Source organism: Stenella coeruleoalba, assembly GCF_951394435.1.
Source record: "Stenella coeruleoalba genome assembly, chromosome: 1".
NCBI lineage: Eukaryota > Metazoa > Chordata > Mammalia > Artiodactyla > Delphinidae > Stenella > Stenella coeruleoalba.
The window spans coordinates 43,419,995-43,447,612 of NC_137169.1; the positions used below are offsets into that span (position 1 = coordinate 43,419,995).

Sequence of the window (27,618 nt, forward strand, 5' to 3'; positions counted from 1 at the left end):
GGAACCAATTCTCTGCGGATTCTGAGGGATGACTATAATCAAATACACACAAAAATAGCCTTATCCTATCATCATTTTACATATATTTTTATGTAGAGAAGAACTGGAAATAGCAAAAATGTCCATCTGTAGGGAACTGAATTAGTAGATTACATAGTATATCATTAGTATTCATATTTTTAAATAATCTTTAGTGGCAAGGGAAAATATTAATCTCTCCAAGTGATTAAACATTACACAAAACATCTCAAAGCAATGTGATCTTAAGTGTGTGTGTTCTCTGCAGAAGATTGATAATTTAATTTTATACTTTTCAATTGATCTACAATGAATTTGAATTCATAATCAAAAACTTAAGTTTGTAATTTATATGAAAAATTTGTAAACTTATGAAACTCAGCTACTACATAAATTATCAATACAAACTAAGAGTTTTCTATTTTTCAGCTTGGAACAGTTTTGCAGTTATTGAACACTGGCAATTACTGAAGGAGGAATAAATGAGATGCTAAAAATTACTATATAGAACACTGTTATACAAATAAAACCTAGGTTACTGGAGTTTATTGCCCCATAAATACCTTTTGCCAGGTGGTATACTGCCTTCCTTTGGGAAGGAAGACTGAACTGGGGGCAGTCTCTTGCTGCAGATTGGCAGATTGTTTTGTTTTGTTTTGTTTTTGGCCACGCCGCATGGCCTGTGGGATTTTAGTTCCCCGACCAGGGATCGAACCCAGGCCCTCGGCAATGAGAGCGCAGAGTCCCAACCACTGGACCACCAGGGAATTCCCAGATTGTTTTCTTTTTAATGAATATTTCAAATATATACAAAAGTAGAACAGTAAAATGAATACCCTATTCTCTAAGACCTGAAAGGAAATGAAATACATAGAACACTGACTTTAAAAGAAAATCTTGAATTCTCCAAGTAACAGTTTAACAGAAAAGTATATGTTGGGCCAGGTTATCTCATTAACAAAACAAATAAGCTGAACTTCACCACTTAGTAGGATTCCGTGGGATGCTGACTGAAGCTTTTTTTTTTTTTAATTGAAGTATAATTGATCAACAACGCTGTGTTAGTTCCAGGTGCACAGCATAGTGATTCAATATTTCTCTACATTACAAAATGATCACCATGGGATGCTGAAGCTTTAATATGAAAAACTAACAGTAAACACACTTGATCTTAACATTTAACAAATGTCTTTCCAGGGCTATAAACACCACAGGAAAGTCTTCAACCTCCTGCAATAGATTTCAAGCATCTTCCTTCCATTTTGGAAAATATGGCAAAAGCCCAAGTGCTCTCATATTTAAGGAATGCATATCTGAGGAAGCAGAACAAAGATAACATACTGTTCTTAAAAGACATTTGTATTTACTTATTCTGCAGATTTCCAAATAAATCTATAGTATGACTTGGTCTAAAATCCCTGGCAAATCTCTGAGTTGTTTGGACAAGATGACCTCACCTCAATGTATAGTACCAAAAACAGCTACAAAATCTCCCACCAACAACACAAGTTTGAAATCCAACTATAATCACTGATCACAAGGCATTATTGGTAAACACCATCCTCACAAGTATACCTTCCAGGCAGTAGTACAGGACTCAGAATGGATAGTCTGGCACATGTTAGTTCCTCAGTAAATAAGAATTACCTTCCCTCCACTAAACTCTACTTCAAAAGATCTGATTCAATTCTATTTCCAACACATAACTGTGCTAACTTTAGAATTCATTTTGTTTTGCACCTCAGTTTTCCCAATGATAAAATGAGATAGCATCTGCTTCTATCAACCTCATATGGGTGTTGTGAAGATCCAATAAAATAACATGAAAAGATTCTTAGATCTTTTTCTAAAACTAAGTCTATGATTTAGAATACTCTATTCAATGAGAGTAAAACAAATCTCTGAATTGTTACATTATATTCCTATCATCTAAACAACCAGATGAATTAACAAAATTTGACTCCTGTCAAAAAGATTTATTAACTTAAAATAGAATTACTTCAAATACAGACAAAAGCAAATTTCTGTTCAAGTTGGAATATTTTCAATATACAAGAATGTAAAAGAAAAAAATTCTAAATCTTCATGTTGAAGTTTTATTTTATTATTTTTTTTCCTTTTAAAAAGTTTTTGGCACTACAAGGTTCTGTAAAGAATAGAAGTGACAAATTTAAAACACATGAAAGTCTTTCCTAATTCTTAAGAACAATATATATAAAGTCTGAAGCAACCAAAGTATGAATACAGCTAATAGAAAATAAAGAATGTAATTTTTAAATTCTCTCTTTATACAATTCATCAAGGTTAAACAAAACATAAAATTCCCTTAAAAATAGGGTAATAAAATAGATGAAATTTGTATCACTCAATTCGGTGATACTAGTAAAAACTATAGTTCATATTTATATACAAATAATACAGTCTTTAAAAACAGTCTTAGAATTTAAATAAGCTATCTAAACGTGTTAAAATTTTAAATCAGGACCTGATTTGTTTTGCTTTCCATTAAATGTCACTTTTTCTGCTGAATGTAACTGACATTGAGGTACGGATACCCTTGAGACAGCAGGATTGGCTGGTTGCTGTGCATCGGTAGAGCAGCTGAAAGAAAATGGACTTGCATTACTCCGACACGTTTCCTCTTGGTGGGTGGGGACAACGCTCTCTACACCGACGGGTGGCACATCTGTCTGTTGGACACAACACAGACAGGAAACTGAAAGGCTTGTGCCTATTTATCTGACAACCTCTTAGAATTAACTGTAGCTAGTTCTCTTTTTTTCTATTTATATAGTAAAGAAGAGATGAAGCATGTCAAAACATTTAGTGGGGGGAGAAGGAGGAGGAGGGAAGGAAAATGTGGGTATGTGAAAGATAATAGAGGAGACAAGAGAGATGGAGGGGAGGAATTAAGGGGAAAAAATCCACCAGGGAAGAACTTCAGACTCTCCTCCTCCCCCAAAAGGGCTTGTATGACCAATAGTAATTTCCCTCAGCCCTAGTTCTTTGCTCAGAATAAACCAGCCATAGTTAAGGTTCTGCCATTCTATAATACAGCAATGCCCCACCAAGTACAATGGATAGTTTACGAAGGCTTAAGTGTATCAAGCCTGATAATCATACCAGGGGCTTCCCCTGAGAAGTTATTTTATTTAGTCAACATTCCCAGAGTGCCTTTCTTTACTTTCTTGAACTCCTAGTTTAACTGTATTAACTCTGACTCTAGTTTTCTTAACTCCTAAGTTAACGAAGTGCTGAAGGCCAGATTCAGACATTCCCTATTTGAACTGAGATACTGCTGAGGCAAGTAGGTTAGATAAAATGCTATTCATTACTTAGATCAAAGCCATTATTGGTACATTAGTACCAAGAGAATATAATCAATTCTAATGTCATTCAAGTCTTAGTTTTACTAAACAAATTTGACTGTCACTACTCAACTCAAAAATTTCTACTGGATCCCCACCACTTACTAAGTCCAAACTCCTTCATAATATGGCCTCAGCCTACCTCCTCTAGCCTCATCACCTATACATTTTTCCATTTACCTCATCTAGTCCTATTATTTTCTCTTTTCTCTTTTTTCCCTATAGGAAAAAAGTTTCAGTGAAAAAAGTTCAGTATAATATGGATCACTTTTTTCAGTGAAAAAAGTTTTCACTGAGGCAAAACTAGTGACTTTGCATGTATTATGGCCTCAGCTAAGAACACTCCTCCTCTCTAATCTCTACATGATCCCTAGGAAAAAAATCCCATATCTCTTTCAAGATCTAGTTTGAATGTCAAAATCTTGTGCAATTTGATCCCTGGTGTCTATATTCTGCTCTCTCTGCTAGGGCAAAGTTAACTGATTCCTCTAAGCTCCTATTCTTGTCTATTTCACAGGTCTGGCTTTCCTAATAAAATATGCATTAAGTGCAAGGGCTTTATTTAATTCTTGCTTGAGCAATAAGCACCTAGCGCAGTCTGACACACAGTATGCTCTCTCAATAAATATTTACTGAATTCATAAATTTTCACTCCAAGAGCCTGGCCTTTACAAAGGCTCCTTGTCCCAGAACAAAACCCACCCAGCCTGTGACAAATACGTAAGCAATGGTACCTTGAGTATAGAAAGGTTTGTTGGGCTGAAATCTGGCATTTCCCTGATGCATGAAGTTCTGATGCAAACCATAAGGCCACGAAGCTGGGACAAGAGGGAAATGGGGTCGTGGTGCATGTTCCCAAGGAATTGGAGGATTTAGTCCTGGAAATCCTGGCTCTGCATTTCAACAATAAAGGAAAGACATATTTTAAAACATCACTTTGTTCATTCAAATATTCCTTCATTCCACAAAGATTTATTGAGTATCTACTACTGACCAAGAAATATGCTAAATGCAGAGGATACCAAAAAAAATTTTTTAAGGAATAAAAACACCGTAATTGTTCTCAAATTATTCATAAAGGAAACATTTAAGAAGACATACACAATAATATGTGGTAATTGCTATAACAGAGCGGTGAAAGGTGTCTAAAGTGAGGACTAACCCAATTGTTCAAGGACAGAGAAGGTTTTCCTAAAATGATGGACTAAATTGAGTGTTAAAGGACAAAGAACAAGTTATGCAAAATGGGACAAGGAGGACATTTTAGACAGAAGGAATAGTATGCTCAAAAGCCAGGAAGCCAGAAAATACAGCAAGTTTGGGAAGCTGCAAGACGATTGGCAATACAGAGACAGAGGTAAAGGAAGGCAGCGGTAAGAGAAAAGGCTGGACAGGTAGGTAGGATCTATATTTCAAAGAACCTTAGTACATCACTAAGGAGCTTAACATCTTATCCTAAAGGCAATGCCAACTACACCAGAATCAATTATATCTTGGCCTGGAAGGAGATCCTATTAGAAGCTGAGGCATTGTGGTGAAATAGCTGAAAACTTGGGCATTGGAGCCAAATAGGTCTAAGTTCAAATACCAGTTACAAAAATTACTAAGGTTTAATTATGAACCCCAGGTTGTTATGAGGATTAAATAAGATAACAAAAATAAAGTAGCCTACACAAATTATGTCATATTAAGCAGGAACTCAAAAAATATGAGTCCTATTCTTTCTATGGCAAACCACTCCCACCAATCTACTTCCCTTTAAGATCTATCTTTAAGTACGTCTTTCAAAGCACAGTAACCCCTGAATCTTCTGGATCATTTCTGGTGGCTTTTCTCATTCAGGATCACAATGTGGCAGGAAATAATCTAAAAGACACTATCCTTATTCACTAAACTTCCTAGCAGGAAGTTAGGAGGTACAGGATAGGGAGGAGTAGGGAGCAAGAAAACTGAAACCACACTCCTAGCCACACTCCTACCAAGCTCAGTCTTCTCAGGAGGTAACCAGGTAAACAAAGCAGCTGGTTCACTGCAAGTTCATAAAGCCAAGTTACAACTAAGAGCTAAAGCTGCAGAGCTCAGAGTTTACAAAAAATACGACTGGGTATACAGTATTGAGGTCCTGACCAATTGAGAAATGTTTTAACATAAAAGGGTATCTTTTAGAATATCCTTCAATCTCTCTTGGCCATTTTTCCCAACCAAGTATTTTCATAATACAATTAAAGATAGTCTGAAAAATTATCATTAAAGATAATCTGAAAAATGGGGTAAAAACTACTCATACAACCTCCTACTCTAATACAACCACTAGTATCATTTTAATATATCCCCATCCGGTCTCTCCATTTTTAACATAATGTTAACTTTAGCTGTAATATTAACTAGGAGTTGCGCACCTATCCAACAAATAATATTTGCTGTGTAACACTTTATTACATAATAATAATACATTATACAAATAATGTATCTACATCAGGCACTATACTGGACACCAGGGAGACAATGACAGGCAAGAAACAATTCATAACCTCTAAAAGTTCAGTCTAATGCATTATGCAGACAAGTAGACAGGCGATTTCAACACAGGAAGACAAGTGTTATAATATGGATATTAAGGAAACATGAAGGAGAGAAATGATACCTAACACAACTGGAAGACAGGATCAACAGGAATTAAAGACTTCCTGAAGAAAGTGATCTAAATTTTAAAACGGAGGATGAGTAAGTTAGCCAAGCTTTGGAGCAAAGGAGAAGGAGGTGAGAGTGAGCAGGAGAGTTAATGGAGAGGATATTCCAGGCAGAGGGAACAACTTAGGTAAACAATCAGGGGTAAGAGTACGGTGTGTTTGTAGGATGTTAATTAATTAGTTCATTAAGGCTGAAACAGAGATCAAGGAGGCAGGGAGAAGAAGGAGTTAAAACTGAGTCGATATATCAAAAGGCAAAGCACTGGGCCTGTCTTCATGGTTATATAACTCAGTGACTATCAAGATGCATATCGTGGCATGCACACAATAAATATTTGTTGAATGAGAGAAGCAGAGGCCACATTAGAATGGCCATGTATGACATATATCCTTTGTTCCTGGAAATTTAAATGAGTTCCCACATTCTGGAATTTCTGCTCAGCAAAATATATTACCTGTATTATTCCAGAGAGGTCTCAGCGCTTTAAGAAATAATATATATTTGCTTAAAATTATCACTAAAATTATTTTGAAAATTGATAAAGGGAAAGAATCAAGCTTTTAGTCTGCATTTCCTATACAAACAATATTTCAGGATAACCAAGCAGTTAATAAGGAAAAGAATCACAGACAAAAATTACAGAAGAATCACAAAGAGTAAATAGAAAATACTGATAACTGTTAAATCTGGGTAATGGGGGGGTCATTATACTTTAATCTCTCCTTTTGTGTACATTTCAAATTTTCCCTAGTAAGAAAAAATCTACATATAAAACTAGATGAATGGAATTTATCAACTATTTTTAAATATGCAAAGATTAAAAAATGACTGGATGGTAATACACCAAAATATTTCTGAGCAGTTCTGTCTAGGAATTGAGATTATATATGATTTTCTTTTTCAAATGCTCTACAAAGAATATGTATTACTTAGATATCAGTTAAAAAAAAACTATTCTTTCTTAAGCTACAAAGTGCTACTAATCTTTTTCTTTTTTAAAAATTGCTCCTTACTATAAGGGGACTTCTCTTGTGGTCCAGTGGTTAAGACTCCACGCTCCCAATGTAGGGGGCCCGGGTTCGATCCCTGGTCAGGGAACTAGATCCCGCATGCCGCAACTAAAAGAGCCCGCATGCTACAACTAAGACCTCACGTAGCCAGAGAAGTAAATAAATATTAAAAATAAAACAAAAGAAGTTAATTTATGGGATTCCTGGTGGCGCAGTGGTTGAGAGTCCGCCTGCCGACGCAGGGGACACGGGTTTGTGCCCCGGTCCGGGAAGATCCCACATGCCGCAGAGCGGCTGGGCCCGTGAGCCATGGCCGCTGAGCCTGCGCAAGAGGCCACAACAGTGAGAGGCCCGCGTACCACCAAAACAGAAAAAAACAAAACAAAACAAACAAACAAAAAATTGCTCCTTACTAAAAGATAGTTAAGGGTCTAGGGCAAAGATTACAGGTTTTGAAGAAAGAAACTGGTTTAAATCTTGGATCACTATGATTATGATAGGATGATAGTTACTTAACCCTTCAATTTCCTCAACTGTAAAATGAATGCTAGTAATACCTACACCAAGCAAGACTGCAGCGAAAATTTAAAATAATAACAAAATAATAACTAAAATTTATGTTTATTACCTCATTTAATATTCACAACATCCCTGTGGGTTAGGTGCTATTAATTCACCTATTTTACAGATGAAACCCATGCACAGATTACGCAACTGCCCAATGCCACATAATAAATGGCAGAGCCAGGATTCATATCCAGGCAGTCTGAATCCACAGCCTATACTCTTTGTCTAATGTTATACTGCCCCTGCACAAATACTGCTTGCCATCTTTTTACTCACATTTATTTCCCAGGTTCAACCAATAATACCAATCATCCAACCTTTCTACAGACAGACAGATACAAAAGAAGAAAAGGAAGGGTTACCCGAATTTCCCACTGTACCATTGTTCACCAGGGAATTTGGAGCCACAGTACGAGGCCAGTGTCCGTCATGAGAGGAGCTAGGGATTGCCACAGGTCTGGCAGCAGGCTGTGCAAAGATGATGCTGGGATCGTTCAGGCCAATATTGCTGGGGGCGCTGCCTGGTGCAGAATGGATCACTGGGCCGTGAATAGGCCAGGATGGGGCAGGGATCTGGAGGGGGTGCATTGGCAACAATCCCATATTGTGCATGGGAGAATACTGAGCTGGTGGTGACTGAGGAAAGTTATACATAGGCATCTGGACCTGATGGGGGGGCTGGGCCCCCTGCTGAGGTGGGCCAAGCTTGGGTTGGGATCCTGGCTGAGATGGAGGCTGGGTAATGGCAGTGGATTGGGAAGAGTTCTGTGTAAATGGCTGGGGCTGAGGAGAATAAGATGGTGAATCAGACTGCAAAGAAAAAAAAAAAACATTTTAAAATTAATTTACAAACATCTTAATTTTATAAAAGCAGAGATTATCAAAATATAAAACTATGGAGTTATTTTACTAGAATATTATAAATAGAACTCTATGATATACATAGTAACAAATAATAACAGAACCTCATTTTATATGAAGGCAGAGTTTTTTCCAAAGTTCTCAAACCCTCTCTCACAGAGGTTTTATCTCGTAAACCTTTTCACTGCCCAAAGAAGAGAGCCCAGACATCATACCCATCATGTAGAACCCACAATTCCAATTTTAACTAGAAATTTACATCTAAATATCTCAGAGTCACTTTCATTCAGCTCCTCAACAAGCATTTACTGAGTGTCAATTAAGTATTGGGGGGACTTCCCTGGTGGTGCAGTGGTTAAGAATCTACCTGCCAATGCAGGGGACACGGGTTAGAGCCCTGGTCCAGGAAGATTCCACATGCCATGGAGCAACTAAGCCCATGAGCCACAACTACTGAGTCCGTGTGCCACAACTACTGAAGCCCACGCACCTAGAGCCCATGCTCCACAACAAGAGAACCCACCGCAATGAGAAGCCCAAGCACCACAACGAAGAGTGGCCCCGGCTTGCCGTAAATAGAGAAAGCCTGCCGGCAGCAATGAAGACCCAATGCAGCCAAAAACTAAATAAATAAAAAAAGTAATTTTATAAAAAAGAAAAAAAAGGAATTAAAAAAATTATGTACTGGGCATTGTTCTAGGTATTAAAAATATAATACTAACATGTATGCCCTCATAAAGCTTAAAGTCAATGGGGGAAAAGAGGAGGAACAGATAAAGTTTACATAAGCAATCACAATACAGTATAATAATTACTATGATAAACACTGTATAATATACAATGAAATCCCAGAGCAGGAACACCTAAACCCACTTTGGGAGAAGGAGGGAAGATAAGATGAAGGAAAGTGGAAATCTTCCTGAAGGAAGTGACCTTTAAGCTGAGACTCAAGATAAATAGAAAACAGTCTGATAAAAGGGTAGAGATAAGGAAAAGGGAAGATTCAGTTAGAGGGAACAACATAATTAAAGGTTATAGGTACAAAAATACATGTCCTTTAAAAAAAAAGTAATTGGAATCTGAAATGGTTGCCTAGGCTAGGGAAGCAAATGGTTGTAAGCTATTTTTTACAGATAGAAACAACAGGACCTTGTGACTGACTGGATGTGGAGGCTGAGGGAGGAGTAGTAGTTCAGGAAACTAGATAGATAGCAGGATCATTCAATGAGATGGAGAACACAGGAGGAAGAGGCAAACCTGGGGAGTTGGAAAGAAATATAAGCTACATTCTAGACATGTTGAAGCTGCAGTGCTTTGTGAAACCTCCAAATAGCAATGTTCATTAGTCAGACTCTTACCCAAATCTCAGGTGAGAAAAAAGTGAGTGCTAGAAGCAGAAGATGAAAGTCAGGGGCACCACAGGAAAGTGACTAGAGCACAGGTTTTGGAGACAGAACCTAAGGATACAAGTTCTGGTTCCAAGTGCCTGTTGACCTCATGCAAGAAACTTAAATCTCAGCTTCTTCACCCGTAAGGTATAAATAATAATAGAATCTACATCAGAGGTTTTTATGAAGATTAAGTACAACAATATATGTCAAAAATATAAACACCAAATTCAGAATAGAAGATACATTTTAGTAGCAAGGAAGGGATGGTAGGAAGGCTTTAAGATGGGAACAGCATCCAAGAGGAATGCATAGGGGTTGTCAACTGTGGGTAATATTTTAACAAACCAAAAACAACAAAGCATTAAGAATTGTTAAAACCTGGTGGTAGTGCATGGATGTTTATTATTTTCTATAATTTTTCAACATTTTAAAAATATTTTTTAATAAGAAACAGGAAGAACGAATGCATATACAGCACACAGCACTCAACAAATATTAGTTAATATAACTGTTATTATATAACTTTTATGAAACTGTCAGGCCCATAGTAGTACATATTCAAATGTTTGAGGTAGGGTTAGTGGGCTCCTAAATGTTTTTCCAAGACAAGCCCTACTGCTGCTCTTCAAATTCTCTAAGAATTTTTTCTAAAATACAGATCACATCACATTTAGCATGTTTTAACAGATAACAGCTTTGAAGCTACACAGACCTGGGTTTGAATCTTTTAATTTTTCTTATTCTCAGCTTCCCAATTTGTAAAATTTGATCATACCAATACCTACCACTTCACATGTCCATTCAAAGGATTAAATGTGATAATACGTGTGAAGCACTAAAAGCATAGTGTCAGATTTAGAGTAAGCATTCAGTTAGTATTTAACTATTAATTTAAAAAGTGCAAGGTGAATACAGATTTAGACAAAGGTTAGAGCAACTCAGCAAAGTTAATAGACCTGTGAGTCTGAACACTAATTAAATACTCCATCTTTCACAGGATATATTTCACTAGGTATCCATATCAGCGATGAGAAGACACACGAAATTTCAAGCAAGTGAAGTGCCATGCATGTACTGCCCTAACAGTACTAAACCCTTAATACATCTCAATTCTGGGGTCTATTTTTAATTAATGGTACTCATATTCTTCCATTATGCAAAAGCTAAAACATCAAAGTTATCACCTAATTTTTTTTTTTTTTTTTTTTTTTTTTTTGCGGTACACAGGCCTCTCACTGCTGTGGCCTCTCCCGTTGCGGAGCACAGGCTCCGGATGCGCAGGCTCAGCGGCCATGGCTCACGGGCCTAGCAGCTCCGTGGCATGTGGGACCTTCCCGGACCGGGGCACAAACCCATGTCCCATACATCGGCAGGCGTACTCTTAACCACTGTGCCACCAGGGAAGCCCTATCACCTCATTTTAATCCAACCAACAACCTTATTTGGTAGTTACCTTATTTTACAAATAAGAAATAGGTTCACTGAAGTTAAGTAGCTTGCCCATAGATATAAACCCAGATCTACATTACTCCAAAAGTAATGCTCATTCTAGCTGATGTGCCTAGCAAGGACACCTCTATAAAGCACTGTGTAATCTGGAAGATTGTATTTACCAATCTGAAAGATCCTATCACCTACCAAAATTAGTACTATCTTCCTGCCAAGACCAACCCATCTACAGGCAGAGTACTTACACATTCTGAGGACTGTCTAGTCCTTATGGACTGATCACCTTGTTGTTGGGCTGAACCAGCCACTTGTTGGGCATTTACAAGATTGCGGACCAGCTGGGCTGCTAAGAGAAGACATCAAAAAGAAATTCAACAGATAAAGAAAATAACAGAGAAACGACAATCAATAAACTCTCTTCTTCAGTACAACAGTCTCAAATCTGAGATTTTATAAACTTGGACTTTTAAACTTATGATTATGTTAGTGAAGGACTTTTAACAACTCATTTTTTTTCTTGTTTGTTAAGCCATTTCTCAATCCTTAGAGCATTAAAAAAAAAAAAAACACTGGTCCTGGAAACAAGAACAAGTGTCATATTGCTTTTCTAAAGGAGACAATATATTTATTTAAGAAAATAACTTCTGCAATAAGAATCTGAAAAACTGGAAATCATCACTTATATTTTGTTTTTTTCTTTCAATAAACTCTCATTTGGGTTTCTAATTCATGAAATTCCTTGTGATACATAACAGGAACAGATCTCCCTCTCTCATAAAAGCAGTGGGAAGAGATATAATTTCTCCTATATGTTCCCCCCAAAATCTCTCTCTCTTTGATAGATTGTTAAGGTCCAAAATCATACAGCTATGTTTAGAATAGAGAATAATCAGGGTCCTTAGAATAACACCAACATAAATGACTTTATTTCCACCAGAAACTATTTTTGGCCTTTTTTATTTACCTGCCACACTGCTATTCCTCTGACGGGCCAGCTTGACCTCTGGGCACTCCCTTCGCACATGTCCTGCATCTCCACAGATAAAACATCTGAGGTCTCTGGGGTCTCTAAAGTCTCGAGTGTCGTGGAGGTCTCGGGGGTCAAGAAGGTCTCGGGAGTCTTTCTCCTCTTCATTCCCTTCCTTCTCTTCTTCACTGTCTTTCTTCTTTAGTCTAAACAGTAAACTGCTGATACCAATAATGTGGGGCTAGGGACTTATAATCTGAATGAACTACAGAACAAACTATACAAGAGTCTCACAATAAAGGGATTAATGTGCCCATCATTTCATGCATCATTTTGAAGGCAAGGTTCTCACATTTATAGTACACCTACTCATATGGCAGAAACTGGGTACTCTAGTAGTTTTATAATACAATATCAATTTTTAATATTTAGTATCAAATTTTAATCTTGTAACAATCCTTAGAGGTTGGTATTTACTATCTCCATTTTATAGAGGAAGACACTTGAGGTTTAGAGAAGGTAAGTGTCTTCTCTAAATTTAACAAAGAGCAGTGATGGAAACTAGGAGTTTACTCTGTCTGAAAAGTTCTAAGCTCTTTATATTAGGCAAGACTTGATGACTAAAGAAGGGATTATCCTGGTCTATTAACATAGTATATAGAACGTAGTAAAGTATATTTCATAGATGTATTTTCAGGGGGCACAGAGGATGTATATTCCTTAAGGTAAATATTATATAGGCATATCTCACAGCATATACCTCAAAGATTCAATTAATTATATTTTAATTATTGGTTTTCATAACTGTGAGGTCCTCAGCAAGAACCCCATATCTTGTTCTTTTATTCCCCTTCGATTGTAGCACAGTTTCCAGCACACAGTAGGTGTTAATAAATGCTTCTTCAGTTAAAAAAAAAACCTGAGTGAATTAATGAATAAATGAACAAATAAATATCATGAGACACCACTGTACCAGAAATAAATCCCACTCTTTCACAAAATGCCACTCAAACATATATTGACCTAAAGGTTCAACTGAAAGCCCTGAACTTTCTCAACTTAAACATATCTGAACACAGTCATAGCTTCAATTTGTCTCACATTTATTTTCCCTGCAATGTTGATACATAATCATTTGCCAACCTTCTCCTTTTAGGGCAGTCTTTCATGTAGTGGCCTATTTTTCCACACACACGGCAACATCGATCATTGGGAGCCAGTTCTCCATCTGTTAGTACTCTGGAATCAAAGAAGTACTCCTAGGGAGAAAATACAACTTTACTAGGAAAAAAATCACTAAAAACTTCTGAATCCAAATGGAAAGCAGACTAAGACGCAAAAGTGATTTTTTGAAAAAGGAAATAAATACCAACAAATATTTCACTGAACTAAAACCATGATATGAAAACAAGATTCAGAATTATCATCATCAATATCACAGCTCTAACAGTGCTAACCACTACACAGCCACATTATTTTCTCATTCATCTGTAGCATCTTTGTGTAATATCTCAATGAAAGTAGATATTATTTCCATGCTCATTTTATAGATGAGGAAACTGAGGCTCAGAAAATTCAAGTCGTTTGCCCACAGAAAAACACTGGTAAGTAGCAGATAAAGGATTTAAAGCTAAGTCTGCCTGATTACAAAGCTCATGTTTTTTGCCCCACCAGCCTACTTCCAGAAAGGAATCATTCTCTTTACAAGACCTCTATGTAAAGAAATCAATCCTCTGGTTTATTTAAAATATCACTGGATTTGCATTCAACATTTCAATAATATATAACATTTACTATATAAAGTAGAATATACCTAAAAAGACTGTAGAGAACCAGTAAGAATTAAATCATTTTCCCAAGTCTTAGAAGAATCAGGCTCGTTTTTGCTTTATCCTACTACCTTGCTTATGCTTCTAAGCTTTACCTCAGTTTTGCACTATCACAGAGACTAGTTTTTCCTGATAGTAACCATATCTTTGGATGGCAAGAGAACATGTCCACTTAGCACTCTTTGATTTCTTCCTTAAATCTATCTAATGTCAGGGATAAAGTAATAAGAAACACACTGACTGGGATGGCTATTAAAAAAGAAAAAAGACAGTAACAAGTATTGGTGAGGATGTGGAAAAACTGCAACCCTCATATATTGCTGGTGGGAATATAAAATAGCGCAGCTCTGTTAGGAAACAGTTTGGCAGCTCCTCAGAAAGTTAAACATAAACTTATCAAAATGACCCAGCAATTCTACTGTTATACATCCAAAAGAAATGAAAACATATATCCACACAAGATTTGGTACACCAATATTCACAGCAGCACTACTCATAATAGCCAAAAAGTAGAAACAATTCAAATTTCCAACAAACTGATAGGAATGAATAAATAAAACATAATATAACCATACAACTGAATATCATTCAACTATAAAAAAAAATGAAGTACTGATACACGTTACAACATGAATGAACCCTGAAAACATTCTGCTAAATGAAAGAAACCAGTCACAAAAGGCTACATATTCTTTGATTCCATTTTCATAAAATGTCCACAGTAGGCAAATCTACAGTTGTGAGACGAAAAAGGAATGAGGATTGACTGCTAATGAGGACAGGAGTTTCCTTGAGAGAGGACGAAACATTCTAAAACTAGATGTAGTGATGGTTGCACAGTCCTGCAGATATACTGAAAACCAATGAATTGCTCACTTTATATAGATGAACTGTACAGTACATGAATTATTTCTCAGTAAAGTTCTATTTCTAAAAAAGGATGCAATATAATTCTATACATTTACTATTGATGAAACCAATGTAATTAATTAAAATCTTCATCATCATATTTTCTGACAGGACAAAATGAAGGCCTTTCTCAGTTCACCCAGTTGCTTATGGCTGAAACCTAGGAATCACCCTGAACTTATTCTCCTTAACGCATCACCTCTAATTAATCACCAGGTTGTATCCATTCTACTCCTGAATATCTATCTCTTTAGATATTCTTCTTTCTTCAGCCCACCGTCCTAGTTAATGTGGCCTAGACCTGGGGTCAGCAAACTTCTTCTGTAAAGAGCCAGAAAGTTAAAATTTTAGGTGCTGTGGTAAAATTGAAGGTATTATGTAGGTACTTATATAACAAAAGAGAAAGCAAATTTTCACAAATTTTTTATTGAAGAATTTCAAAATATACTAACAATAATAGAGTATAATTTTTAATATAAGTTTATTAATTAGAAAAAAAAGGGTACTTTCTGGGGGAGCCATTTTGCTTAACTGGGGTTCAAAGTTAGTGTTCCCTATCATTAAAACAGAAGGCAAATATTCATTTGTTAATGCTAATCTGCAATTATATTTTTAAGTATTTCACCTTTGAAAATGTTCTTCACAGATGAAGAAGTTGAAGATTTAAGGTAAAGAGAATACAAATGGATCTAGAGTGCATATAGAAGGACTAGTCTCTGATAAAGAAGAGATATCTGGTGATTGGCCAGCAAAATGGCGGAGCAGAATGACATGAGCTCACCCCTTCTTACAAAAATACCAAAATCACAACCAACTGCTGAACAACCATCAACAAAAACATAAAATAAAAAACACACTGGAACCTACCCAAAAAGATATCCTACATAAAAAGACAAAGAAGAAACCACAACAAGATGGTAGGAGGGGTGCAATCACGGTAAAAATCAAATCCAATATCTGCTGGGTGGGCAACCCACAAACTGGAAATTAACTATACCACAGAAGTTCTCCCACAGGAATTAAAAGTCCTGAGCACCACATCAGGCTTCCTAGCCTGGGGGTCTGGTAATGGGAGGAGGAGCCCCCCGAGAATCTGTCTTTGAAAGCCAGTGGGGTTTGACTGCAGGAATTCCACAGGACTGGGGAAAACAGAAACTCCACTCTTGGAGGGCATACACAAGATCCCATGCCGGACCAGGACCCAGGGAAAAAGGCAGTGACCTCGTAAGAGACTGGGCCCGATCTACCTGCTAGTACTGGAGGGTCTCCGGAGGTGGGGGGCAGCTGTGGCTCACTGAGGAGACAAAGACACTGGCAGCAGCAGTTCTGGTGAGCACGCACTGGCATGAGCCCTCCTGGAGACTCCATTTCCTCCCCAAGACCTAGCCCCACAAAACAGCCTGTAGGCTCAAGTGCTGGGACGCCTCAGGCCAAACAACCAACATATGGGAATACAGCCCCACCCATCAACAGACAGGGTGCTTAAAGTCTTCCTGACCACAGCCCTGCCCACTAGAGGGACAAGACCCAGGCCCACCCACAGCAGGGCAGGAACTAGACCCTCCCACCAGGGAATCTGCACAACCCTCTCAGACAGCCTCATCCACCAGAGGGCAAACAGCAGAAGCAAGAAGAACTACAATCCTGCAGCCTGCAGAACGGAAACTGCAATCACAGAAAGTCAAGACAAAATGAGACAGCAGAGGAGTATGCCCCAGATGAAGGAACAAGACAAAACCTCAGAAGAACAACTAAGTGAAGTGGAGATAGGCAATCTACCAGAAAAAGAATTCAGAGTAATGATAGTGAAGATGATCCAAGATCTTGAAAAAAGAATGGAGGCACAGACTGAGAAGATGCAAGAAATATTTAACAAAGACCTAGAAGAACTAAAGAACAAACAGAGATGAACAATACAATAATTGAAATGAAAAATGTAAAATATATAGGAATCAATAGCAGAGTAACTGAGGCAGAAGAACAGATAAGTGAGCTTGGAGACCGAATAGTGAAAATCACTGCCATGGAACAGAATAAAGAAAAAAGAATGAAAAGAAATGAACACAATCTAAGAGACCTCTGGGACAACATTAAATGCACCAACATTCACATTATGGGGTCCCAGAGGAAAACAGAGACAGAAAGGACTTGAGAAAATATTTGAAGAGATAATAGCTGAAAACTTCCCTAATATGGGAAAGGAAACAGTCACCCAAGTCCAGGAAGGGCAGAGAGCCTCAGGCAAGATAAACCCAAGGAGGAACACACCAAGACACATAGTAATCAAACTGACAAAAATTAAAGAAAAAGAAAAAATACGAAAAGCAACAAGGGAAAAGCAACAAATAACATACAAGGTAACTCCCATAAGGTTATCAGCTGATTTCTCAGCAGAAACTCTGCAGGCCAGAAGGGAGTGGCATGATATATTTAAAGTGATGAAAGGGAAGAACCTACAACCAAGAATACTCTACCCAGCAAGACTCTCATTCAAATTCAATGGAGAAATCAAAAGCTTTACAGACAAGAAAGAGCCAACAGCATTCAGCACCACCAAACCAGCTTTGCAATGAATGCTAAAGGAGCTTCTCTAAGTGGAAAAGGCCACTACTAGAAACAAGTAAAGGTAGGAAATTATTTGCACACAAATATGATGTCAAAACCAGCAATTGTGAGAAGAAAAGAGCACAAATGCAGGACATTGGAAATGCATTTGAAATTAAGAGACCAGCAACTAAAAACAATCTTGTTTATATGTAAACTGCTAATTGAAATCTCATGGTAATTGCAAACCGAAAATCTACAACAGATACACACACACACACACACACACACACACACAAAGAATCCAAACACAACACTAAAGTTAGTCATCCAATCACAAGAGAAAAGAACAAAAGAGGAAGGGAAGAAACAAGACCTACAAAAACAAATCCAAAACAACTAAGAAAATGGCAATAGGAACATACATATCAGTAATTACCTTAAAGGTAAATGGATTAAATGCTCCAGCCGAAAGAAACAGACTGGCTGAATGGATACAAAAAAGAGACCCACTTCAGATCTAGGAACACATACAGACTGAAAGTGAGGGGATGGAAAAAGGTATTCCATGCAAATGTAAATCAAAAGAAAGCTGGAGTAGCAATATTCATATCAGACAAAAAAGGCTTTAAAATAAACACTGTTACAAGAGACAAAGGACACTACATAATGATCAAAGGGTCAATCCAAGAAGAAAATATAACAATTATAAATATATATGCACCCAACATAGGAGCACTCCAATATATAAGGCAAATACTAACAGCCATACAAGGAGAAATCAACAGTAACACAATAATAGTGGGGGACTTTAACACTCCACTTTCATCAATGGACAGATCATCCAGACAGAAGATCAATAAGGAAACACAGGCCTGAAATGACACATTAGACCAGACTGACTTAATTGATATTTACAGAGTATTCCATCCAAAAGCAGCAGAATATACATTCTTCTCAAGTGCACATGGAACATTCCCCAGGACTGATCACAAGCTGGGCCACAAAATGAGCTTCGGTAAATTTAAGAAAATTAAAGTCATATCAAGTGGGACTTCCCTGGTGGCACAGTGGTTAAGAATTCACCCGCCAATTTAGGAGACCTGGGTTTGATCCCTGGTCCGGGAAGATCCTACATGCCGCAGAGCAACTAAGCCTGTGTGCCACAACTACTGAGCCTGCGCTCTAGCACCTACGAACCACAAATACTGAGCGCATGCACCACAACTACTGAAGCCTGCATCCCTAGACCCTGCACGTTGCAACTACTGAGTCCACATGCTGCAACTACTGAAGCCCGTGTGCTCTAGGGTCCATATGCCACAACTACTGAAACCCACACGCCTAGAGCCCATGCTCCGCAACAAGGGAAGCCACCACGATGAGAAGCCTGCGCACCTCAACAAAGAGTAGCCCCTGCTCACCACAACTAGAGAAAGCCTACATGCAGCAACAAAGACCCAAGACAGCCAAAAATAAATAAAATAAAGTAGTTAATTAAAAAAAAATCATATCAAGCATCTTTTCTGACCATAGGCTATGAGATTAGGAATCAACTATAAGAAAAAAACTGTAAGAAACACAAACTCGTGGAGGCTAAACAATATGCTACTAAACAACCAATGGATCACTGAAGAAATCGAAGAGTAAATAAAAAAATACCTAGAGTCAAATGAAAATGAAAGCACAATGATCCAAAACCTATGGAACAGGTAAAAGCAGTTCTAAGAGGGAAGTTTATAGCAACGTAATCTTACCTCAGGAAACAAGAAAAATCACAAATAAACAACCTAACCTTATATCTAAAGCTACCAGAGAAAAACAAACAAAACCCAAAGTTAGTAGAAGGGAAGGAACAACAAAGATCAGAGCAGAAATAAATGAAATAGAAAAGAAGAAAACAACAGAAAAGATCAATGAAACTAAATGTTGCTTCTTTGAAAAGATAAACAAAACTGATAAACCTATAGCCAGACCCATCAAGAAAAAAAAGAAGAGGGCTCAAATCAATAAAATTAGAAATTAAAAAGGAGAAGTTACAACAGACACCACAGAAATACAAAGGACCATAAGAGACTACTACAAGCAACTATATGCCAATAAAATGGACAACCTGGAAGAAATGGACAAATTCTTAGAAAGGTACAATCCCCCAGGACTGAACCAAGAAGAAACAGAAAATATGAACAGACCAATCACAAGTACTGAAATTGAAACTGATTAAAAAACTCCCAACAGGGACTTCGCTGGTGGTCCAGTGGTTAAGAATCTTCCTTCCAAGGCAGGGGACGCAAGTTCGATTCCTGGTTGGGGAACTAAGATTCTACATGCCGCGGGGCAACTAAGCCCACACGCTGCAACTACAGGACCCACACGCTCTGGAACCTGCGCGCCACAACTACAGAGCCCACGTGCCACAACTAGAGAGCCTGTGTGCTGCAACTACTGAGCCTGCATGCTCTGGAGCCCATGTGCCACAACTAGAGAGAAGCCCACGTGTCGCAATAGAGCTGGCACGCTGCAACAAAAGATCCCACGTGCCTCAACTAAGACCCGATGCAGCCAAAAATAAATAAATAAATATTAAAAAATAATGATAATAAAATAAAAAACTCCCAACAAACCAAAGTCCAGGACCAGATGGCTTCACAGGCAAATCCTATCAAACAGAGAAAATACCTATCCTTCTGAAACTATTCCAAAAAATTGCAGAAGAAGGAATACTACCAAACTCATGCTATGAGGCCACCAACACCATAAAACCAAAACCAGACAAAGATACCACACACACAGAAAAAAAATTACAGGCCAATATCACTGATGAACATAGACACAAAAATCCTCAACAAAATATTAGCAATCCAAATCCAACAATACATTAAAAGGATCACACACCATGATCAAGTGGGATTTATTCCAGGGATGCAAGGATTTTTCAGTATATGCAAATCAATCAGTGTGATACACCACATCAACATATTGAAGAATAAAAACCATATGACCATCTCATAAGATGCAGAAAAAGCTTCTGACAAAATTCAACATCCATTTATGATAAAAACTCTCTAGAAAGTGGGCATAGAGGGAACATACCTCAACATAATAAAGTCCATATTTGACAAACCTATAGCTAACATCATACTCAACCATGAAAAGCTGAAAGCATTTCCACTAAGATCAGGAACAAGACAAGGATATCCACTTTCGCCACTTGTATTCAACATAATTTTGGAAGTCCTAGCCATGACAATCAGAGAAGGAAAAGAAATAAAAGGAATCCAAATTGGAAAAGAAGTAAAACTGTCACTTTTGCAGATGACATGATACTACACATAGAAAACTCTAAAGATGCTACCGGAAAACTACTAGAGCTCATCAATGAATTCGGTAAAATTGCAGGATACAAAATTAATACACAGAAATCTCTTGCATTTCTATATACTAACAACAAAAGATCAGAAAGAGAAATTAAATAAACAATCCCACTTACCATCACATCAAAAAGAATAAAATACCTAGGAATAAACCTACCTATAGAGACAAAAGACCTGTCCTACGAAAACTATAAGACGCTGATGAAAGAAATCAAAGATGACACAAACAGATGGAGAGATATATCATGTTCTTAAATTGGAATAATCAATATTGTCAAAATGACTATACTACCCAAGGCAATCTGCAGATTCAATGCAATCTCTATCAAATTACCAATAGCATTTTTCACAGAACTAGAACAAAAAAATTTTAAACTTGCATGGAGACACAAAAGAACCTGAATGACCAAAGCAATCTTGAGAAAGAAAAACGGAGCTGGAGGAATCAGGATCCCTGACTTTGGACTATACTACAAAGGTACAGTCATCAAAAGAGTATGGTACTGGAACAAAAACAGAAATATAGATCAATGGAACAGGACAGAAAGCCCATAAATAAACCCACACACCTATGGTCAATTAATTGATTACAAAGGAGGCAAGACTACACGATGGAGGAAAGACAGTCTCTTCAATAAACGGTGCTGGGAAAACTGGACAGATACATGTAAAGAAATGAGATTTGAACATTCCTTAATACCATATACAAAAATAAACTCAAAATGGATTAAAGATCTAAATGTAAGACCAGATACTATAAAACTCTTAGAGGAAAACATAGGCAGAACACTCTTTGACATAAATCACAGGAATACCTTTCCCAAGCCATCTCCTAGAGTAATGGAAATAAGAAAATAAAAAAAAAAATGGGACCTAATGAAACTCAAAAGCTTTTGCACAGCAAAGGAAACCATAAACAAAATGAAAAGACAAACCACAGAATGGGCGAAAATATTTGCAAATAATGTGACTGACAAGGGATTAATCTCTAAAATTTTCAAACAGCTCATGCTGCTCAATATCAAAAAAACAAACCACCAAGGGGTTTCCCTGGTGGTGCAGTGGTTAAGAATCCGCCTGCCAATGCAGGGGACACAGTTTCGAGTCCTGGTCCGCGAAGATCCCACATGCTGTGGAGCAACTAAGCCTGTGCGCCGCAACTACTAAGCCTGAGCTCTAGAGCCCATGAGCCACAACTACTGAAGCCCGTACACTTAGAGCCCGTGCTCCGTGACAAGAGAAGCCACCGCAGTGAGAAGCCTGTGCACTGCCACGAACAGTTGCTCCCGCTCACTGTAACTAGAGAAAGTCCATGCACAGCACGAAGACCCAACGCAGCCAAAAATAAAATAAATTAAAAAAAAAAACCCAATCAAAAAATGGGCAGTAAAACTAAACAGACATTTCTTCAAGGAAGACATACAGATGGCCAAGAGGCACATGAAAAGATGCTCAACATTGCTAATTATTAGAGAAATGCAAATCAAAACTACAATGAGGTATCACCTCACACCAGTCAGAATGGCTATCATCAAAAAACCCACAAACAATAAATGCTGCAGAAGGTGTAGAGAAAAGGGAACCCTCTTACACTGTTGGTGGGAATGTAAATTGGTACAGCCAGTATGAAGAACAGAATGGAGGTTCCTTAAGAAACTAAAAATAGAGTTACCATAACATCCAGCAATCCCAATCCTGGGCATATATCCAGAGAAAAACATAATTTGAAAAGATATATGCACCCCAATGTTCACTGCAGCACTATTTACAATAGCCAAGACACAGAAGCAACCTAAATGTCCATCAACGGATGAATGGATAAAGAAGATGTGGTACATATATATAATGGAATATTACTCAGCCATTAAAAAGAACAAAATAATGCCATCTGCAGCAACATGGATGGACCTTGAGATTATCATACGAAATGAAGCAAGTCAGACAGAGAAAGACAAATATCATATGATATTGCTTATATGCAGATTCTTTTAAAAATGATACAAATGAACTTATTTACAAAACAGAAATAGACTCACAGACTTAGAGAACTTACGGTTACCGGGGAGGAAGGGTCGGGGGGAAGGATAGATTGGGTGTTTGGGATTGACATGTACACTTTGCTATATTTAAAATAGATAACCAACTGTATGTATCTGTACAAGGACCTACTACTGTATAACACGGGAACGTTGCTCAATATTCTGTAAAAACCTAAATGGGAAAAGAATTTGAAAAAGAACAGATACACGTATATGTATAACTGAATCACTTTGCTGTACACCCGAAACTAACAGAACACTGTTAATCAACTATGCTCCAAAATGAAATAAAATTTTAAAAAAAGAAGAGATATCTGAAGATGTAAGCAGATTTATAGATCTGGTAGCAGAAAGTTGAAGGAGTATCTATCTATCTAATATCATCTTTGTCTCAAAGGGAAAACATGTGAGCGTGAGAAAGGCAGAGTAGAAAGATGGGACAAAGCAAAATGGGTACTGAATTTTGAGTAAAATAAATAAAATCTGAAATAGTTTTATTGAATGCGAGACACAGGTAACTAAAGAAATGTAGTAAGAATCTCAGATAGTATTGAAAGTCCAGTTGAGGCTGATGAACATTAATTTATAGTTGTGCTATATAAATAAAACTGCCTAGCTTTAAGATTTTTTTCCATCAGTGCTTAGCCCAAGCATAGAGAGACGGTGGATGGCTGAGTTCATGTTAAGGTTAAACACATAATGGTGCAAAAGAAGGACAATGGTACAAAGGAATATAAGGTATATGCTGGAGGTACCAGGGAATCTGTTTAAATGGGGGAAAAAATGAAGACAGTAGATAGCTGATAGATTGGGAAAAAATGTGTCAATATGTCGGAGGACCTAGTGAATAGAAGCACAGTTGAAGTGGGAATGTTCGAGTGAGCAAGAAAGGTGAAAGAACAGAAAATATACTTGTCTTCATCTTCATTAGAATCTAAGGGGATGAAACACATCTACTTTGTATGCTGTTATAATCCCAGTACATAGCAGAGAAATAGGTAAATGGTAGAAATTCAGTAAATATGTGTTGAAAGAATAAACTTTACTATGGAAAATATAAGCATGAAAGACTATGTAACAAGGTTATTTTTCTACTATATCAGTTATAACACTGATATCAACCTAAATGTCCATCAAAGGAGAATAGTTAAACTGGTATATCCAAGCTATAAAATACCACATATTGACTTTATAACAGAATAAAGTAGATTAAAAGATGATTGGCAGATCCACAGGCCCTTTGTGACAGGCTCCAAACTGATGTTTGGTTCTTACACCAAATCACATTTAAGACCAGAGAGTCTGATATCTATGACGACTACTTATACTGAATAATTAAGAGTTACTAAAATTTTGTATTCACAGACTAAATTAGCACATCTCCAATCTACCGAGGACACTACATTAGTATTTTACTAAAAAGTCTGACTGCACGAAACTGCTAGGTTCCTACCAAACATATGCACATACACACACGAATAGAATTCCCACAGTTTTCAGGTAAAATGCTTTATCAGTGCATCACCAGATTTGTTGTGATCTGACTGTGCTTTTCATTTACTGCTATTTTAATTAATATGTTAGTAAAATTACTGTTGTATTTTCCTTTTGTTAGACATTTTGTTCCTGCAAGAATTTTGTGTTGTTTCAAATTTCCTGTTATTTTATTTCCATTATAATTATTATCCCCCCCACCCCCTATTAGGCAGGACTATCAAAAATGTTCCACGGGGAAAAAGCTCTAGATTTTTTCTGCTTTTCTTACCCCACAACTCAAGAAAGAGTGATGAAACTGGACTGAACAAGATCAAGGATATTCATTATGCAAAAACAGAGACCTGGTTTCTCTTTTGAGATTTCTTCTCATTTCTTTCACTGTGAAACTATGACATCCTCCCATTAGAAACCAACCCAAAACCAGAGTAAGACCAAGAGGAATAGGGGACGCTACACCACCCATTTCAGGCAAAAAGAATCCTCTTAGTTCCATGCTAATTCAGCTTACCAAGGGCTACACCAAAATTACAAGCAGAAGCCTCAGCAAATAAAGTATTACTTCAGTGTTGACCTCTCTGTTTATATTTTCATCAAGATTTCTAGAGACAGAAGAGAGGCAGTAGGCAGAACCTCAAATTCAAAATTAAAGGATCTTGAGTCTTGACTATCCACCTGCATTTGTTCAACAAATGTTTATTTGATGCATCCTATGTGCCAGAAATTATGACAGGCACTGGAAATACGATGGTGAACCTTACAGACATGGACCCTGTCCTCAGGGAGCTATATAGTCTAGTGGGGGATACAGAATTTAACAAATAGATTAAATAAATAAACAAAATTTAGCAAATATATATCTCACTATAGACTATGATAAGTGCAATAAGAACAAATAGATCCGGCACAGCCAAATAAATAACACCAACTTGGAACAGGATTAGGTTTCTTGTACTACAAAAAAAAAAAAAAAAATTCTATAAGGAAAAAGAAAAGATTCAGAATTCAAATTATGTAAACTTACAGCTTCTCTGCCAATGAGTGGATAAAAAGGGGTACCAAAAAGTTTCCTTCCATTGATAAATGCTTTCATGATGAAATTGGTCACTATTGAAGAAAGAAGAAAAACAATAAAGATGCAGACCTTAATGTGTAAGAGCTTTAAACGTAGGGGATTTCTATATTTAAAACTTACTTTTTCTAGAAACTCCAGCACCAAGGTTATGATTCAAATCAAAAGGGTCTAGAAAAGAAATATTTTATTTTTTATTTAAGAATTATGCTCGTTGTAACATAAATATAGTTAGTAGCCATAACTAGAGTCTAACTCTACGTAACTCAGACCATCAAAGTCAGAAAATTATTCTTTTATAATTATAGATTAAAGGATGGAAACTGATAAAAACCAAGAGGAAGAATCTTCCAAATTCTAATGTGTTTCAGTTTTCCCCTCAGTGTCACTGGCCAAATAAAACTCTGGCTTTTTGTTCTGTTTTGCTCTGTTTCATGTTGTTCCTGAATTAATATCAGCTGAATGATTACCTTCAATAGCAATGCATTTGGATGTCCACTGCTTCTCAAAAGTTGTCAATAGCTTTTTCTGCCGAATGCTAATTACATATTCTTTGAAATCAAATTCTTCAGTATAGAAGCGAAGCAGTCCCAACCAAAGCTCTCCTAATGTTTCTGTGTTCTTTCCAAGTGAAGGTAAACGTTTTTTCTACAGGTGAGAAAAAAGAAAGGAGAGAGACATGTCTATACTTATCCAAAGTATGGACCCCCAAGTCCAAGTAAAATTATTAAATTAAATTATGCAAATCCTAACATGCATCTGTGAGCATTCCATAACATAAAAACTATGAAAAAATTACCAGTTCTTCTGTTTTATCAAAGAAAAAAGCATTCCATCCATCAACCATTCTCTGTGGAATCTGTTTTCCATCAAAGATCTGCATTAAAAAATCAATTCTACTATTAGATTTCAAGCCATCCAACCTAAGAGCCTAAATACCCTCATATCATTTTAGAATTTACGTATAATAGACATAGTGAAGCACTTATTCCAAAAGAAACAGTCAAGATGGTATAATCTGATGTCAAGTTATTAATGAATAAAATGTATCTGAAAGACCAAAGCTCGGAAAGGATATCTTAAGAACCTCAGACTCTCCAAACGATACATTTGATATTATCTATTTGGCTATCAAAACACATCCAGCCCAAGTTTAATGAAGTAAAACTAAAGAAAAAGCAGATGAAAACAGCATTTTCATCAAAGGATCACAGACACAGAAATACATAAGAGATAATACTTATTGATTGTACACCTTAAAGGAAATCGAAGAAGCTATTTGTTATGGGGAAGGGCTCTAGTACCTTTAATCAGTTATCTGTATCAGATGAGGTTGAAAAGGGCCAGGACATTGATTTTTTAAAACAGAAAATTAGGTAGCTTTCCTTGACATTTTGATAAAGATCGTGAAATCTTCATGATTAATTATGTGTAGTAATTCACTGTCCTAAGGAAAGGGGGGAAGGTAATGCTACTTTACTAGAAGAATTCCACAAGGTGACTGTACAGGCACAACTGACCTCTACAAGCAATTATGAGACTTATTTTCTATAGGAGTTTTAAGAAAGAGATGCAATAAAGTAAAAAGTTGGAGTAAATTCAGAGTCAGCAGACCTCATTTCTAGTCTTAGTCCTGCCAAGTAGTGATTCTGGACAAGACAATTATCCTTCCAAATCCTCAGTTTTCCCAATGAAAATAAGAGATTAGCTTAATTAGGTCAGTTTTCTTCAAATTTTATTTTTCTTTTAAGCTGTAGAACCCCTTCCTAAAATGGAACCTTCCTGTAAGTTCAACATGTAAAACAGATAAAAACAGAGGTACTCTGATAAAAGCCTGAGTGGAGAAAACTATACATTATCTTTTCCTTCCTCCACTCCTCACACATACACTATTGAGCTCCTAGAGCTTACCAAAACATACTTTAAAACCACTAGATAAGGTTGTCCCCATGGCTCCTTCATAGATTAAGATGCTATTATACAAACTGCCTCTTAAACCTTGATTACTTTAACAGAATCCTTACTTTTGAGAAAC

The 27,618-nt window shown here is 37.0% G+C and overlaps 1 protein-coding gene across 11 annotated transcripts in view; it reads right to left on the reverse strand.

Moving 5' to 3' along the window:
* Window positions 1–2,109: 2,109 nt before the first annotated feature.
* The window catches only part of TUT4 (terminal uridylyl transferase 4), a 143,278-nt gene continuing 117,769 nt past the window's right edge, over window positions 2,110–27,618 (reverse strand). For 2 of the 11 annotated variants that reach the window (XM_079939032.1, XM_079939033.1), the window contains 10 exons: window positions 26,383–26,460; window positions 26,054–26,231; window positions 25,707–25,754; window positions 25,536–25,618; window positions 13,466–13,581; window positions 12,320–12,543; window positions 11,601–11,701; window positions 8,017–8,464; window positions 4,121–4,279; window positions 2,115–2,619 (listed from right to left, as the gene is read on the reverse strand). In XM_079939032.1, the coding sequence (XP_079795158.1) occupies window positions 2,531–2,619; window positions 4,121–4,279; window positions 8,017–8,464; window positions 11,601–11,701; window positions 12,320–12,543; window positions 13,466–13,581; window positions 25,536–25,618; window positions 25,707–25,754; window positions 26,054–26,231; window positions 26,383–26,460 (1,524 nt within the window). In that variant the 3' untranslated portion in view covers window positions 2,115–2,530. Of the gene's footprint in view, window positions 2,709–4,120; window positions 4,280–8,016; window positions 8,465–11,600; window positions 11,702–12,319; window positions 12,544–13,465; window positions 13,582–25,535; window positions 25,619–25,706; window positions 25,755–26,053; window positions 26,232–26,382; window positions 26,461–27,618 lie in introns of all 11 variants that reach the window. The other 9 variants (XM_079939040.1, XM_079939038.1, XM_079939034.1 and 6 more) reach the window with 8 other exon arrangements.